The 18,112-nt window shown below is 48.1% G+C and overlaps 1 protein-coding gene across 1 annotated transcript in view; it reads right to left on the bottom strand.

Moving 5' to 3' along the window:
• MYO5B (myosin VB) overlaps positions 1-18,112 on the bottom strand; it is a 332,931-nt gene that overhangs the window by 180,664 nt on the left and 134,155 nt on the right. The window contains exon 2 of the mRNA XM_038543976.1: positions 3,610-3,720. Coding sequence (XP_038399904.1) covers positions 3,610-3,720 — 111 coding nt within the window. The remainder of the gene's footprint in view (positions 1-3,609; positions 3,721-18,112) is intronic.

The raw sequence follows: 18,112 nt of genomic DNA, 5'->3' as shown, positions 1-18,112 counted from the left end.
ATGCTCACTGAAATAAGTCACTCAGAGAAACACAAATTCCAGGGCTGAGTAGGTTAAGCATCTGCCTTTGGCTCAGATCCCAGGGTCATAGGATTCAGCCCCGCATTGGACTCCCTGCTCAGCAAAGACTCTCCTCCTCCTTCTCCCCCTCCCACCACTTGTGCTCTCAAAATCTTAAAAAAAAAAAAAAAAAAAAAAAAAGACAAAATTCCATGATATCACTCATATGCAGAATTTTTTTTTTTTTTTTTAAATAGGCTCCACACCCAGCACGGAGCACCATGTGGGGCTTAACTTTACAACCCTAAGACCAAGACCTGAGATCAAGAGTTGGCCACTTAACCGTCTGAGCCACTCAGGTGCCCTACCATACCTGGAATTTAAAAAACAAAACAGATGAACACATGAGAGGGGGTGGAAAAGGGAGGGAAACAAACCTTGAGAGGCTCCTAACAACGGAACAAACAGGGTTGATGGAGAGAGGTGGGTGGGGGATGGGCGAGATAAGCAATGGGCACTAAAGGAGGGCGCTGGTTGTGATAAGCACAGGGTGTTGATGTATCACTGAATTCTACTCCCGAAACCAATATTGCAATGTTAACTAACTAGAATTCAAATAAAAGTTTTTAAAAACCAATTTAAATGCAAAACCGTGGAAACAGGGAGTTCTCCCTGCCACTAGGGGGCAGGAGTGGCAAGGGAGGTGGAGGCAAGAGCCCGAAGGCCTGTGAGGCACCAACTCCGGGAGCTCTGGGAGCTCTGTCCATCAGCCAGGGTTAGCCAACACTCATAGGGATGCTCAACCCAGGTTAAGGCAGCACTGCGCCAAGGGCTGGCACACCGAGACACTCTGCACCCATCACAGCTGTGGGGACAGAGACGACACTATGTTTTTCCAAGAAGTTTCCCATTGGCTTAAATACAGAGTATCTTACATGTTGTGCTCAGGGAAACAAGCCAGACAAGGGGGACAAATCCTGCAGGACTCCACTTCTACAAGGTGCTCAGAGCAGTGAGCTTGGAGACACAAAGTCAGAGTCACCAGAGCCGGACAAGGACAGAATGTCAGTTTTGCAAGGTCAAGAGCTCTACACGTGGACAGTGATACAACCACTTGGAAGTACTAATGCCACTGGCCTGGGCGTTGAAAAATGGCTCACGTGTTCAGCTTCGTGTATTTGACCACAACACGAATAAGCAACACTGAAGACAACATCCCTCAGGGGGAACACCAGGGAGCCTGGTCACCCTGAGCTAAGCACATGAGCCAGCACTAAGGTAGAAGCTTGGTGTTAGAAACACTGCTCTTCCAGAAGAGAATGAACTGATTTTCATCCTTTGCCACAATAGTTAAACCCATAGTCCTGGACCCTGAGAAGGTGAGAGTGGGGGGTGGGCACTGCCAGGGGGACCTCGCCAGCCCGGTGCATCAAGGATGGTCTCAGCTACACAGCAGGTGCTCTTCAGACTTGCAGAGGCCAGTCCTTTAATTTCTGCCCTCCTGCCTCTGGCCCGCAGCTCGGATTAGGGTGGCTCCCAATGACCACTGTGAGCCAGCAGTGGGCAAATCATGGTCTGCCAGGAGGCCGGCCAGAGCTGGATGTTCAGGGCCCATTATTTCTCAAGAGCTGCTAATTCACAGCCGCAGGCACCCCTTCTGATTACATGCTGACTGGCCACGTAGCAGGTGTGTGGGGGGGTGACTTGGGAAGCCACCAGGATTAGTCACGCTGGGCAGATTTTCAGCTGGGGACGCAAGCATCTGCTCTGTTTTAGCAACACCAGCAGGCCATTCCTCACTACCTCCGTTCAACCCTTTAAAAAGACCACCCACTTAAAAGGTCAACTAAAATGAACTATGTTGGAATAGAAGTTACAGCACTCAACTGGGTGAACTCATTTTATTTTGTTTTGGGCGTGGCGCGGGAAGTTATTCGAACAGAGTAAACATGATCCCATCTGCTGGGAATTTTCTTCCTCACCTCAAAACCAAGAGGAGGCTGGCCAAGTCTGACTGCCAGGAAGGGGAAGGTGAAGCATGCACACCTTGGCGTAAAAATCTAACCAAGGCAGTGTCCCAGGTTTACCACGTGCTAGGCTTGAGGGAAGTTAGGAGGGGGAGATGTTCCATCTTCCTACTAATCAATGAGTTAATCAACTGTAGCAGGTACTGCATGAGCAAAGCACAAAACAAGGTCCATTTCTCAAGTAGGTCACTGCTAACTAGGAAGACAAGACCAAGATGCTCAGGAGAAGGAAAAACCTATCAAGGTAGCAAATGATCAAGGGCTACGGCATCAGGGAGGCCAGCCGCGCTCCAGCCTTCCTTCCAAGCAAGGTCCACTCTTCAGCCCTCCGACTTAACCCCTCCCAAAGTCTGTTCTTGGTTTCTTCCTGCCACTTCCTTCAAAGCCTGCTTTTCCCATGGAATCTGAGAGAACAAGCGAGTGATGTCACATGGCATTCACCTCTCAGTAGGACTCGCTTCACGCAGCCTAATACCCACACAGCTCCAGGTGTAAACTTGCCAAATCCCTGTGCCAGACCCCTGAAAACTCACGTGATGTTGTGCATCAACCATACCCAAGACTTCTTGCGAAAACTTCCTTCCCAGTCTCCCCCACTGTAAACGCTGCCCAGTTGACCTCTGCCTGTGTCACAGGCCATCCCTCTGACCCCTGCCTGCTTCCACTGGTGCCCAGGCACACAGGCCTTCCCGTCTGCAGCCCAAGGGAACACATCACAGCCCCAGGACTTCAGCGCATGCACCACTCCCACCTGGGAAACTCGGAGTCTCCTTAGTCCCGAGTCTTCAATGGCCATCTCCTTCCCATGACCCCTTCAGGTCTCTCAACCCCTTCACCTCATCAGGCTCCCTCTATATTTGGTCCCATACCTCACCCACCTGCATCTGCACCGATGCAATTACAGCACAGGCACGCAAACATCTGTAAAATGCACACATTATAATGAAGGGTGGTCACAAAAGGCCCACAAAAAGGGAAAAATCAGATCATATAGGAGGAAGGTGTTATAGGTAACTACCCTGAAGCCACCTGAAAGGCAACTAATAGAGGAGTCTCCCCACAGCAGGGATACATATGGGTGCTCCAGTGCTGGACACTAAACAGACATTAACAACTCCTTTTGTTCTCAAAAGTCCCCTAGACTATCACTTCCACATAACAGATGAAGTGATGCATCTAGAAACCTCGTTAACCTACCCAAGGGCACACAGCGAGCAACGGCTGAGCCAGGGTCCCAACCCCAACAGCTGGGTCCAGAGCCAGTGCTCCAAGCGCCCTACCATGCACAGTCTCTTAGGTTCCTCCTTCCTCACCTCCCACGAAGCCTCAGCCCTATGAAGGGGACCCTTCCTTCTACTCCAATGAGAAGGTTCCTGCTCCAGCCACTGGAGACCCCTTGGCTACAAATGCCAGGGGGCATTTATTCCTTATGTGGCATTCGGGGAGCAGTCCCGTGGTTTACCACTTTCATGTGTGTTATCGACAGCACCAAGTGGCTGGGCATAGGAGAAACTGCAGTCACCATGCACCACCAGCCCTGGCAGCAGAGCCCATGCTCCCCCCTCCCACGACCCGCACATACCGATTCATCTTCCAGTCTGAGTTGGAGGCTCTTCTCTCCCTCCTTGTAGTCCTTGGTTAATTCAGCCGAGCACCACACTTCATCAGGGTCAGGGATCCAGACCCTCGTGTACTGGAAGATTAACACAAGAAAGTCAGGTAAGGAAACAAGCTTTCTGGTGTTTTCCTATGTGTTGCTATCTGTGAGGGGCCCTCAGGTAGGGCCATCTTGACACATCTTCCTAATCGTTTCAGAATGCAAGGTGATCTAATCCCATGGGGCAAGTCGGTAACTCACAGGCCTGGGGACAGAGGGCACCTTCTAGATCTTAAGAAAACACCACAGATCAATGTGATTATCATTCCACTGGCAAGACTACCAAGCCTGCATCTGGTCACACCCACCAGAGCCCCACACCATCATCTCAAGGATGAGATGAGACGACTGCGTCAGACAGACCGGGGCATCTGGTGTGCTACGAGGAGGGATAAACCAGCACCGCAGGCCAAGACCCAGAAAGGCAGGCTAATCTTCAAATCATGGCCACCTCTGCTCTGATAGGCTGCATTCGGGGACAAAGCTGTTTTCCTGAAGGACTGAAAGAACATGTAAGCCGATCAAAAGCATGTTTATATATCCCCACATCATCAGCAACCTCAGTTTATGTGTGCGTGCTCTAGGTCACAAACACACCCAAAAGTCCTGCTCAAGCTCCTGCGGCTGCTGGTCATCAGGCCAGCCAGCTCCTAGCAGGAATGATGCAGCCTTGGCAAGTGAAGGAGCCCTGGCCTCTGCCTCGGAGTGGCCAGCCGGGATGCACGCCAGAGTCACCTGAGCATGTGAACCAGGGTTCTACCTCAGACCAATGCAGAACCTGGTGGACATAGAGCTTCCAAGGAGAGAACAGCATACGCAGCCGTGGAAACCCCAGGTCTGGTGGACCAGAGGCACCTGAACCTGCCGGTGGCCCCTCCTGCCAGCTCTCCATATAGCTGTCAGACCAATTTCTAGTTGTTTTTTTTTTAAGATTTTGTTTATTCATTCATGAGACACACAGAGAGGCAGAGACACAAGCAGAGGGAGAAGCAGGCTCCCTGCAGGGAGCCCGATGTGGGACTCCATCCCAGGAACCCGGGGTCACACCTTGAGCCAAAGGCAGATGCTCAACCACTGAGCCACCCAAGTGTCCCCGATTTCTGAATTTTATAGGTAGGTGATCGCCACAGGCCTATTTGCTTTAGACCTCGGCTACATGCATCCACGCACACACAGATGGTTTCATGGCCACAGGACATTCTCGGCAAACCTGAAAGTAAGGGCTCTCATGACCCCAAGTTCAGCCAGAACACGACCTGGGTCAGTGTGGCCTGCCTTCTGCGCACAGTGCGGCTCCAAGTGCAGACCTCAGGGCCAGTCAGCCGCCAGGGCACAGGCAGCCCACGGGCCTCACGTCAGCCCTGCTTCTGATGGTGTTCCCCTCCACACGGTCACTGCCCTTTTTATCTGCAGAGCCCGGGCCCTTACTGCACTTAATGCAGATATCCTATTGAGAATAGGTCACGAGAGGCTCACAACACTCATAGACGGGAAAGCGGAGCACCCCCAATATCCCACACAGGATAAGAGGCCAAAGCTGTCTTTAGTGTCATGAGCAATGACGTTCCCCGGGGCCTCCTCTCTGCCTCCAAGCCTGCCACGAAGAGCGTGTCTTTACAGAGACGTCCTAGAGCCTTACAGCACCTCAGCACTCCACGGTAAGGCAGCAGGACTGCTCTGAGCCACCTGCAGAGAAAACTCTGAGTACACGTCAACCCTAGCTCTCCACGGTTCTTCTCCCCTTAGGTATTCTTCACCTGCTTCCTTCCCCCACCGTGCAGTAGGCCCACCTCCCATGAGCTGCAGTGACACTTCAGATCCTGTCCCCAAGCCCCAGACGAGGGATCTTTGCTTGGCCTCAGTACTGCTGCCATCCCTCCAGGCCCGCCTCTGGGACCCCTGTCCAGGCAGAGGGAGTACAGACACCAAGGAATTGTGTTCAGTCTACACTCCATGTAAACGATGTCGGGAAAGGCTCAAGGGAAGGGTGATAAGGAGAATGAGAACAATCCTAACAGGAACTCAATGGAGGGAATGATGGTATGTGGATATCGTGGAGAGGCTGGACGTCCCCGAAGCCCAGGGGCCCAGTCATGGTCACTCAGGGGCCCTCTGGCCTGACTCCCGCTACCCATGTGCCACTCACTGACCTGTTAATTGCACCAGCACACCTCCCTGCCTGGCACTAGCTGCTTAATTCTTACCCTGGGAAGCTCCATTCATCTACTTCTGTGAATCTCTTCTCTCTCAATAGACTGCAAATAGATAATGGCAAGAAAACGGTCTCTGTCTCCCCATTCCACAGAACTCAGCACAGCATTGGAGGCATTGGAGGGCCCTAAGGGTGCTTCAGCTGCTCCAGGTGAGGACCTCAGCCTCCCCACCAACTGCGAGCCTGTCGAAAATGCAGGAGCACAGCCCCAGCCACACTCACTGACGCACCGTGTACCCCAAGTACATGCTGTTCTGCTTCTTCAGGATGTGCTCATTCTTCCCTGCCTTCAGGATGGGTCACCAACCAGAGCCCTGGCCCAAAGCCAATGTGTCACTTGTGTTTGTCACTCAGAGCCCATGAGTTAAGGATGGTCTTCAAAAGTGTAAATGGCTGAGAGGAAAGAACAATGTCCAGTTGGAACCTGTTGATTATGTGAAAGTTGAATTTTTTGCATCCATAAAGTTTCACTGCGACACATGTACACGTCCCACTTATGCACTGCCCATGGCTGCTCCGGCGCTTTGGAGGCTGGTGTCTGGTCAGGACAGACCCTGTGGCCCAGAAGCCTGAAAGGTTTCATGTCTGAAAGGCCATTACAGGGCAGGCTTGCTGCCCTCACCCTCCGTACGCACTGTTGCTGCAGCCCAGAATGCCCTCGCTGACTCAAACACACGGGCAGAGCCCAAGGTTCAGGTCCCCACCCTCACTGACCCTGACCATCCCTGCGCCCTCCAGGTTAGCTCTTAGCAGTGCACAGCTGCCCTTCTATGACGTCGTGTTGCAGGCCTGTCATGTCTGTTTCTTCCGTGGCAAGATCTTACAGATATGCTTTTGGGCATCTTCATATCCCTGGCATACAGTAGGTGCCCATTAAATGTTTGCTGAGACAGGAATTAGTCAACTATGCATTCATGAGGCCCCTAGTTTACACGTAAAACACATGGTGATAGCTGCCACGTAACCAAGTAGAAACATGGAGATCTAGACCCTGACTCTAAGGAACATACACCCTCATCCAGCAGGTGCTTCACTTGAGCACAGCCCCTCGAGGGCGACGTGGCCAGTTCAGCAGGGAACAGGCCTCTCAAGAAAAGGGAAGGCAGTCATAACTGATGCCAACTGAGGAAGCAGAGGACCAAGTGCTCCTGTGCCTTCTAAAGGACATCATGTATCACAGACCTGAGCAAGCCAGCCGTAGACTCACGTCAACATCTGAGTACCTGACAAGTGCCCACTGTGCTAGACGCTGTCCTCTCTCCTCCATCCCCACAACACAGACACGTGGATGCGTGTGGAGGTCACAGCCGTTCGAGGTTGAGAACAGCATTAAGTAAGTCAACCCTGGGATTCCCTGGGTGGTGCAGCAGTTTAGCGCCTGCCTTTGGCCCAGGGTGCGATCCTGGAGACCCGGGATCGAATCCCACGTCGGGCTCCCGGTGCATGGAGCCTGCTTCTCCCTCTGCCTGTGTCTCTGCTTCTCTCTCTCTCTGTGTGTGTGTGACTATCATAAATAAATAAAAATTAAAAAAAAAAAGGTAAGTCAACCCTGCATCGCGATGGTGACATGTGCAGGAAGGACCCCCTGCCTTCATCCTACCTTGTGGATTCGCAGCTTAAAGTGTGTACAGATCAGAGCTGGTTACCCAACATCATGTGAGCCACACTCGAGCAACTGATGGGATTGCCAAGGGCAAGTGTAACCATAATCAAAGTTTACTTTGCACGCTGACTTAGCAAACAACTCACCACCCCTTCCCTCCCCAAACCTACCCCCTGCCCAGGAAGATCCATTGCCTCTGTGACCCCAAACAAGGCAGGACATGAGCAATGCAGAGTAAACAGCAAAGACGACAGGCTAGGAAGGGAGGGAGGAGCGCCCCAAGAGCCAGCAAACATGGAAGAAACAGATCTGAGCTGTGGACAGAGGCAGGATGTGGAGGGAGGTCTTTGGTGCAAGGAAAATGTTCTGTAAGCAGACAGAGGTGATGGTTGCAGAGCCCTGTGAATGTGTCACATACCACTGAGCCATTCACTTTAAGAAGTTCTGTTATGCAAATTTCACCTCAATTGAACAGGAGACTGTTTTGGTTGCAGAAGATGCAAACAGCATTGTGTGCACTCTCTAATGGCACGGGTTCTTCTCAAGTCTGAGAAAACAGGAACATGTATTCCTTTAACAAAGTCATCAGGGACTTCTGGGTGGCTCAGGGGGTGAGCATCTGCCTTCGGCTCAGGGCATGATCCCGGAGTCCTGGGATGGAGTCCCACCTTGGGCTCCCCGCAGGAAGCCTGCTTCTCCCTTTGCCTATGTCTCCACCTCTGTCTCTGTGTCTCTCATGAATAAATCTTAAAAAGAAAAAAGCCATCAATTTCACAGACCAGATATGAACTTTCTAGAACCAAGATTCTGTGTTGCCTCTTGGTTTCTTCAAGAATTCCTTCCAACAAATATGACCTCTAGACCAGCTTTCCTGGAGGGAGGTTGTAAGAAGAGAAGCTGGCCGACATAATCCAACCATGGCACCACTCAACTCCTCACCATCCCCTTTGACAAAGGTTAAGTCTGTCATGTCTAAGGAGACAGAAGTCTGACCTCACTATCAAAGAAGGACTTGTGATTTTTCTTTTTGGAAAGAGCCCTGGAGAAGGCAGAGGTCTGTGAACAGAGATACATCAGCACCCAGAGCTGCTTCCTGGGTTTCCCTCCCATCTGCAGGGCCTCCCAGGACAGGTCTCTGCTATAGGGAGCGGCTGCCCATGGCAGGAATGCTCAACCCTGGCTGCACATGAGAGCCACCTGGGGAGCTTTCAAAGCTTCCCAAGAAACATGACCCTCAGACCAAGTACACCAATCCTGGGGGGGAGACCAGCAGCAGTTCTGAAAGCCCTGCAGATGCACCAATGTGCAAGCACGCGTGTAAGCTAGCAGGCTTGAGGGTTCACTTAACTGATCTGCAGGCACCAGACACTGCATCAAGGCCTCCCCTCAGTACCCTGTGATGGAGCATGGAATTCCAGCCCCCATATTCTTGAGCCCGAGGTAAAAGCATTACCTCCAGGAAGCCCCGTGCTACCATGTGGATTCCAGATCAAGAAGGATGCCACATTCATCTGCGTGTGCTCAGCACCAGACAGTACAGCACCATGGCTGGGCATGTGGGCTCCAGAGCCGGGCAGCCCAGTAAGAATTCCAACCAGCACTTATTAGTTAGCCTAAGAAGTAATAAGCTGCTGAGTGGCTCTGAGCCCTGTTTTCTCAGCTGTACAATGTGGGTAAAAGTTAGATATACCTCATCAAGTAGTCCCAAGAATGAAACACAATCCCAAATTACCAGAAAACCATAAGCATTAGACAACAGAGCTGATGATAATAGTGCACATGGGGTCGTCTAAAAGGCAGGAACCAGATGGGATCTTGTAGAGAATTAGAGAATGGGAAAACACCAAGCCTAACATGTTTCCAGGTCACTGGGATCCTTTTGCTATCCTACAAATCATCGTCTATAGACAGCTGTGCCTTGCCTAAAGATCAATACTTAGGTCTAGACTACTTTAACTTCAAAACCCTGAGAGAAGGGATGGTCAATGCTGGCTGGCATTTAAGAATTATCTGCAGATCTTAAAACAAAAACATCAATGTGTGTCCCACACCTGAGTGATGAGGATGAAATCTCAGAGCAGGCCCCAAACACTGTATTTTTCTTAAGCTTCAAGTGAACATTAAAAAAATCACAGTTTCAAGGAAGAGAATCAAAATCAAAATGGACTTTAGGGGAAAAGAGAACAGGGACACTGAAAACATTCACTTCCTAGAATCTAGAGTGACACAACCTTACACTAAAGTAACTAAGTCCTTTAACCATTTCATCTTGGTTTAAAACTCAAGTAAGATGCACAGGGTCTTCGCTACGCCGTCCCAAAGAAGATCACGGAGGGTAGAGAGGCACAGAAAAATCTGCTCATGTTCACAGTGAGAAGCTAGAGTCAGACCAGGACCAGACACAGGAGCTGCAACCTGCAGCCCTTGCTGCATCCCCGGCAGGAAACGCTAACCGACTGCTGCAGCTGGCCACCACAGGTACATTGCACAGGCAAAGCATCCCATGTGCACACATAAAAGGAACTACAAGGACGTGCCACATCAGGCCACTGAATGCTTCAAGCAGCAGGCCGACTGGAAACTGGGTGGCAATGTCACCTTGACCTGAAGCACTGTCTCGGCACCATCCCCAGGGGACAGACAAGAGGGGAGATCCCAGCCTGGCCTGCGGGCCGACTAGATGAACCCCACCCATTCTTGCCCGCGTTAGGGCACAACCAGCAGGCACACTGTCTGCCTTGTTCACAGCTGTGCCCCTTCACAGCAGGTGCTGAAACCTCTGCTCTATCATTGAAAAGCCAGGGCTCCAGTTGAGGGGTGCAGGGGGAGTCCCTTTTGCTAAAACTGACAAAGGAGGCAAACAGCATTTCTCAGGACATGAATCTTGTGCTAGAACTCAAAGATGCAGCATCACATTGCTCAGTTGCTACCCTTCAAGCAACAGAGAAGCCACTGAATTTCTTGCCCCAAGACCAGTCTATGATCGGTCACAGTGAGTAGCATCAACAAACATAAGGTCACCAGCATTGAAGTAAGTGGACAGGATGTGAGTTCCAAAGAAAAACAATTGTTAAAAGGCAGGGAGGGGAGATAAGGGGTGCAGATGCCATCCAAAGCAGGAGGGATCGCAGCAGCCAAGGACAGCGAGCTGCTCCCCAGCCTTGCCTGGAGCCCAGGAAGAATGAGCAAGGAAGGGAGCAAAGAACTAGTGCCAGGAGACTCGGAATCCCTCCTAGGCCAGGAAAGCATGTACGCCTCGTTGAGATATTCCTAGCTCAGCTTATTTAAATGAGGCTCAAAAGATAGACACTTTGCAAAGATGTCATAAATAATGTCCTCTGTCTGGTGTAAAGGTGTCCATTTTGAAGCAAGACCTTTACGGATGAGGAAAAGAACACTTCCCAACTAAGCTGACGGTTTCTCTTTAGCAGCATCCACTAGCTGCTTCCCTAGTGCTGCTGTGTCAGAGAAACCACGAGAACACCTTTGCTAATTGGTCTCATAGATAGGGAGTGGGTCAAACTGCATTTTTCTGTACAATAGAGTCTGGAAGACAAAGACTAGGTATTTTTGCCCATCTAAGCAAGAGCCACCCACTATTCTCTCCACTTTTGAGGACTGAAGAACATGTTCTGTATCCTGAGGCCTGTGCCAGTGATTAGTCTCCCAACCTAAGGGAGCAGCTAATTAAAGCTGCATATCCCCACTAGTACCTGCCAGGTAGCTTTCCTTTCTTTGTACTCAGCTCCCACTATAGAGCAAGGTGGTTAAGATTCAGGTGGAGGGCTTAATACCCAAATTGTATAAAGAATTTTTTTTAAAAAAGATTCCATTTATTTATTCATGAGACACACACACAAAGAAAGAGAGAGAGAGAGAGAGAGAGAGAGAGAGAGGCAGGCAGAGACACAGGCAGAGGGAGAAGCAGGCTCCATGCAGGGAGCCCGATGTGGGGCTCGATCCCGGGACTCCAGGATCACTCCCTGGGCTGAAGGCGGTGCTAAACAGCTGATCCACCGGGGCTGCCCATGAAGAACTTCTATAACAAAAAATTATTTATATCATAAAAAATTATATCATTTTCCAAGAAGAAATACAGATGGCCAAAAGACCCATGAAAAGATGCTTAACAGCTCTCATCAGGGAAATGCAAATCAAAACCACAGCGAGATATCACCCGACATCTGTCAGCATGACCATAACCAGAAAGACAAGGAGTAACAAGTGTCAGAGAGCATGTGGAGAAAAAGGACCCCTTATGCACTCTTTGTGGGACTGTAAACTGGTGCAGCCACTGTGAAAAACAGTATGGAGGTTCCTCAAAAAAATTAAAAATAGAAACACCATATGATCCAGTAATTCCACTATTGGGTTTTTACTCAAAGAAAACAAAAACGCTAATTCAAAAAAGATATATGCACCCCTATATGTTTACTGCAGCTTGATTTACAACAGCCAAGATGTGGAAGCAGCCCTGTGTCCATCACTAGACAGATAAGGAAGACATGGTTCACACACACAATGGAATATCATACAGTCGGAAAGGGTGAGATCTTGCCGTTGGCGACAACATGAATGGACCTAGCAAATAGTATGCTAAGTGATTAAGTCAGACAAATATCATGTGATTTCAGTTATAGGTAGAATCTAAAAAACAAAGGCTTAAAGGAGAAATAGACCCATAAACAGAACACAAGTGTTGGCTGCCAGAGGGCGAAGGGTGGGAGGAATGGGGCAAGCAGGGGGCAGAGGCTCCCAGTCACAGGAAGGGTAAGTCACGAAGATAAAAGGGGCAGCACAGGGACTATAGTCAACGGTATGATAACAGCACCCGATGGTGACACGCAGCTCCTCCTGTGATAACTGCAGTGCTGAGATCTCTCGAGCCACTATGTCATACACCCCAAACCAGTGTAACACTGTAGCCACTATACTTCCTTAATTTTTTTTTTTTCCAAAAAGACTTCGGTACCAGGTACTAGCCTTAACTTCTATTACAAGCTCAGTTTCCCCATCTGTCAAGTAAGGAAATAGCTTCCCTATGAAGCTATTAAGATTAAGTGAACAGATGTATGTAACACGTTTGGCACAGTACCCGGCACACAGTAGGCATTCAGAAGCTACTGTCAAGTACAGTGTGGCCAGGGATCAGGGCCACAGCTGTGAAGGAGACACAGAGACACCCTCTCTAGGGGAGCACAGGTCCAACCAGGCGATCCCAGCAGCACCATGCGCACCCAAAGCACCTCAGGAACACATACCTAATGCCTCCTCCTGCAGCAAGTTCTGCTTCCTGGTTTCCCTGTTTATTCATCTTGTGAAAGACTTCCCAGACCAGTAATAACCTTCCCTTTCCCCCTAAATTTTCTTCACTGGGAAGCTGTCTGTAACCTCCAGCCAGAGGGAACCATATGTAAATACTCTGGTGAGTCCAGAGCTGACAAGCATCTTAAAGTCCACATGTATACTGGGCCAACAAGGTAGATTCCTGGGCCCCAGTCCAGATCTCTACTGAACTTGTTCCGTGCTCTTCCCGCATTCATCCAAACGCCAGGAAGGACTTTAATTTCTCACACAGAGATTGGCATTAAAAAAAACCACTTGGCATCTTTGAAGTAAAGGAGGATGGGGGGGGAAGCATAGAAGGGAGTTTCATTCTGTAACGGATCAAGTGCACAGTTAAATAGCAAAGTTACCATAAAATCCAGTATTTCCTGTTATTTAATGAAACAAAAGTCAAATATATAAAAGGAAGAGCCATCTGTCTGTTCCCAGCACGGCCATCACAATCTTTGATATTTATTTTCTCATGTGCTTACAACATATCGTCATCAAAACCCAGCCTTTTGAGCAGACTCAGCTCTTCGTGACACCAGATTACATCATCAGTCATAATCCCGTCTTAATCTACACTCACTATCTGGGTTTGAAGCTAATGAAGAACCAAGTCTCCATGTGACTGGTGAAGGCAAACTTTACCTGCCTCCCATCCTACAGATACTAACAGATACTAATAATAGCAATGTGTCCTCAGGTGACAAATGACACTGAGGTGGGAAGTGTGCAGTGTTCGGGGAGGGAGCCATTGCTGAGTCATCTAATCCAGGATACTTGTTGATAGGAACGGCAGTTACACCAGAGGCTCAGAAACTGTTCTAAAGCCATGGGTTCTTGTTGAAGTTTTGGAAAGACCACCAAATCCTGAATGTCAATGGCAGGTTGGTTTTGTAAGGTTGCAAGATTAAACCCACTTAACCATCTTGGTAAGGATACTTAAAAAAAAAAAAAATGGTTTGTTCAAAACTACTACATTTCATACAGCTAAATGTATGCCTAAGTCCTACTAAGCAGCTAATGCTTTGTTAAAATCCTACTTCCAGCAACGTGACTTTAGGTCTTGAGTGGCAACTCTCCCTGTACAGAGGACCCAGCATGGGAATGAAGCAACCCACAGTCAAACCATACACATTTAAGTCATTGAGACCATTTTCCAGAGCACATCTTCATTTCCACCTAAGCCCTCTGAAACACTCCTTTTTAATTCTGTATATGATGCCATCACTGGGTATCTGCTTTCCTCTTTTCTTGTATAAATATATACTCCTGATCTCTACCATCAAAGGCTAGTATGCTGCTCTCCCCAGAAAACCAGTCATAATTTATAATCACTGTAACAGTTATTAGAAAGTCACAGCCCTCAACTAAATCAGGGTTAAATCTGTTTGCTTCTCTTTTTTAAATTTAAAACCTGTTCCACTCTATGACCTCTGTAAGCAACTAAAGCCAGCACTGAAGTCATTTCAAGCTAAGCTCTCTTCTGCAAACAGAACCTTGCTGATTGGGACATCTGGGTGGCTCAGCAGTTGGCGTCCCAGGGCATGATCATGGGCTCCTGGGATCAAGTCCCACATCGGGCTCCCCACAGGGACCCTGCTTCTCCCTCTGTGTCTCTGCCTCTGTGTCTCTCTCATGGATAAATAAATAAAATCTTAAAAAAAAAAAAAAGAACTTTGTTGATTTACATTAACTAAAAAAAATGCACAGGAATAACCATTCTTTTCTGGGGAAAATTTTGGGAACTGCCCCCAACACTTAAGTATGTTGATCTGTTCTTGCTTTGCCTAAAGGGATCATCTAATGCAGAACTTAAATGCCTCACACACTTGCATTTGGGACTAAAGCCAGCTCTCAACTCTCCTTTTGTAGGAAAAAGCATGCCACCCTCCCCAGTATCCAAACACATCTTGGGACTATTCAATATTCTTGGACTGTTGCATATTCCCGTAAGCTAAAACACCTCCCGACAGAATGGTCTCTAGTGTTCATTCATCCATCCATGAGTATTTACTGAACACACTATGCAAAGTGGTGGGACACACAATGGAGGAAAAAAAAAAAAAAAAGACCTGTCCCTATCTTCAAGGATGTCCAGCCACATTATACAATCAATCCTACTTCGACGATCATAACCGCTTTAGCAGCACAGACGTTCACAGCATACAACAGAGGACCTCACCTAGTCCAGGTCATCAGAAAAGGCTTTGCTGAAAAACCTAGAAGGACAAGGAGTCAGCGAGGCACAGCGGGGAGGGAGGAACGTACTAATCTGAGAGATTCGCTATACACAAGCCTGGGGCAGGAAGGAGTAGTACTTGCTGAACAGCTGAAAGCCAGCCAGGATAGGTGAGATGTAGAACACAGAGGGAAAGGGCTCAGGGAACTCTGGGAGGCCTGCAGGAAGTTCTTGGGAGCTACCTCACAGGTTGTTCATATTGTTCCATGGCCAATGGAAAAGTGTAGATGGATTTTAAATATGAAGAGGGATGTGATCTAACTGTATGATTAAAAGATCACTACTTGCACATCCAGATGGCCAGCAGACACATGAAAAGATGCTCAACACTAATCATCAGGGGAATGCAAATCAAAACCATGATGAGAGATCACTCCAAACCTCTCAGAATGACTAGAATGAAAAAAACAAGTGTTAGCGAGGATGTGAAGAAAAAGGAGCCCTCATGCACTATTGGTGGGAATGCAAACTGGTGCAGCCACTGTGGAAAGTAATATAGGGGTTCCTCAAAAGAGTAAAGATAAAAATACCACATATTCTAATAATTCCACTATCGGGCATTTATCCAAAATGATAACACTAATTCAGAAGGATAAATGCATCCCTATGTTTACGGCAACATCATTAGCAATTGCCAAGATATGGAAGCAACTTAAGTGTCCACCAATGAATGAACGGAAAAAGATGTGGTGTATACACACTGGAGTATCTCACAGCCCTAGAAAAAAAACGAGCTCTTGCCATTTGTGCCAACAGGGATGGGCCCAGAGGGTATTAAGCATAGCAAAGTAAGTCAGAGAAAGACAAATACCATATGATTCCACTCATAAGTATTTTTTAAAAATGAAAAGAAAGCAGAATCAGACTCATCAATACAGACAACAAACTGGTGATTACCACAGAGGAGGGGAATGGGGGGGTTCAGCAAAATGGGTAAAAGGGAATAGGAGGCACATGCTCCCCATTATGAAATGAGTAAGTCATGGAATCAAAGGTCCAGCAGAAGGAATAGAGTCAACAATGCTGTAAACAGTAATATAGGGGACAGATGCTAGCTATCCTTGTGGTGAGCACAGCATGATGCGTGAACGGGTCCTATCACTGTGTGGCACACCTGAAAATGATGTGACTGTGTCAACTCTACTCAAAAAACACAACCTATACTTACAAATTGACTTATAAAAAAAAAAAAAAAAAACCCCACCACCTTTGAGAAAGTGTGGTTAGATCTTCTCTCATGCACCCATCCCCTGTCCTCACTTGAGCAGTTACAATGCGTATACAATCAGGGACGTCTTTTATCCTGCCCCGACACATGAAGAGATGGTCTTTGATCTTCTCCTGAATATTCCTCTTATTTACTTGGAACTTTACTATTTCAGGTTGTGGATATCCCATTTCCATCACACTTTGGTGCTACTCACGTAGCCTTTGAATCCTCTCTACTCATATAGTATTTCATCCTTATCCAGTTATCCCAACTTTTTTCCTGTCATTTTTTGCAATGTGGAGCTTATTTATGGTTTTAGAGAGCAGAGAAGTTTAAGTCTGAGAATCAAGGGGGAATGTTCAATCTTGAGTACATCAACAAATGGGCACAACAGTATCTAAACTGCTGGGACCTCGGGGCAAAGGGATAAAACGTTCCAGAACCAACACACACACTTACTGAGTAGCAACCATGAAATGGACTCTGACTTCAGAGTTAGGAAGGTAAATGGGTGTCTGCTGCCTAAAATCACCATTAACCAAAGACCTCACAGAGACGCCCCTAATTTCCATCCTGTGCTGAGAGGAATCAGGGCAGCCGTTAGCAATTATACATCCTGCCTAGCTGGAACCGAATCATTCTTTCAATAGTGATGCTGGATAGAACTCCACAAACAAACCTGCTGTCAGATGGCCACAGATGGTCTAGGATGATCACGGTTGGCTCATGTCTTCTATGCCAACTGATTGTGTTTGAGAGACCAATTTAGATGTGGTTTCACACTAAAATGTCAGTTTGGGTCCAGGTGAAAAGTGGAGGGTGCAGCTTGAAAGAAGAACTAACCAAACCTCTATGTGACCCCCCCCCCCCCGCCCCAGCAAAGATTTAGAGGTTTAAGAAAACAAAGGACAGACGTGAATGGTGAGAAATCCTCTGAAGGATTATCGGATAGGGGAGGGGGTGGCTCATCTTCTGAGAAGAGCTAAAATGAGAGAACATAGGCTCATCTTCTTCACCTAAAACTTCCCTCCACCACTCCCAAACAGACATCACAGAAGACCATTTGAGGAGAAGGTGTGAAATGAGGGGATCAACAGTACTTCCTGTTCTAACTGTACCCAGGTAATGCAATGCTGGACCTCACTTTACACATGAAAATGGAAGTCTTGGCCTGCTGCCTCTTCTACCCACTTGGGCAGTGTTGACACTCCATCAGGTGATTGGTGCTGCTCTGGAAGGCTATTTTCAGGGTCTGAGTTGTCACCCACCCTCCAGTCTTGGGCTTTTCCTCGCCAAGTGTCCAAGCATGTTCTACAAGGGTTATGTACACAAGGCTTTTAAACTGGAAACATTTTAAATCCAGAGTTGCTCAGAAACTGGGACAATGTAATTGCAATTACGCTATTCTTCCACAAAATTCCCACTTTGAGTCAAATGCCTTACACACAAGATAACTGGTAAGCTTTTAGCAAATGCATTGGTGGATGAATGGTAGGTGATGCATCCGTATTTCAACAGATGCATATCCCATATACCCATATAAATGTTCCATCATCCAGGTTCTGGACAAAGCCTGAGTCACATTTATTCTTTCCAGGTCCACTTGGGTGTTATAATAGGGAAGGACCCCAGGCCTACAGTCCCAGCCTTCCCCAGGGTTCCTTATCACTTCACTGGGGCCAGGACCTTCCTTGAGACCCAGCACAGCATAGAGGAGAGCCTGAGGAAACAGCACAACAGAAGGACCACACCTCCTCCAACAAAGGTAAATGATCCAAGCAGTTACCACCCTCGATAAACTGTACAGAAGGAAAGAGAGTAGACCTTCCC

Source organism: Canis lupus, chromosome 7, assembly GCF_011100685.1.
Source record: "Canis lupus familiaris isolate Mischka breed German Shepherd chromosome 7, alternate assembly UU_Cfam_GSD_1.0, whole genome shotgun sequence".
Classification (NCBI taxonomy): Eukaryota; Metazoa; Chordata; class Mammalia; order Carnivora; family Canidae; genus Canis; species Canis lupus.
The sequence above is the reverse complement of the archived record's forward strand: the minus strand, read 5'-3'. Positions and strand labels throughout refer to the sequence as shown.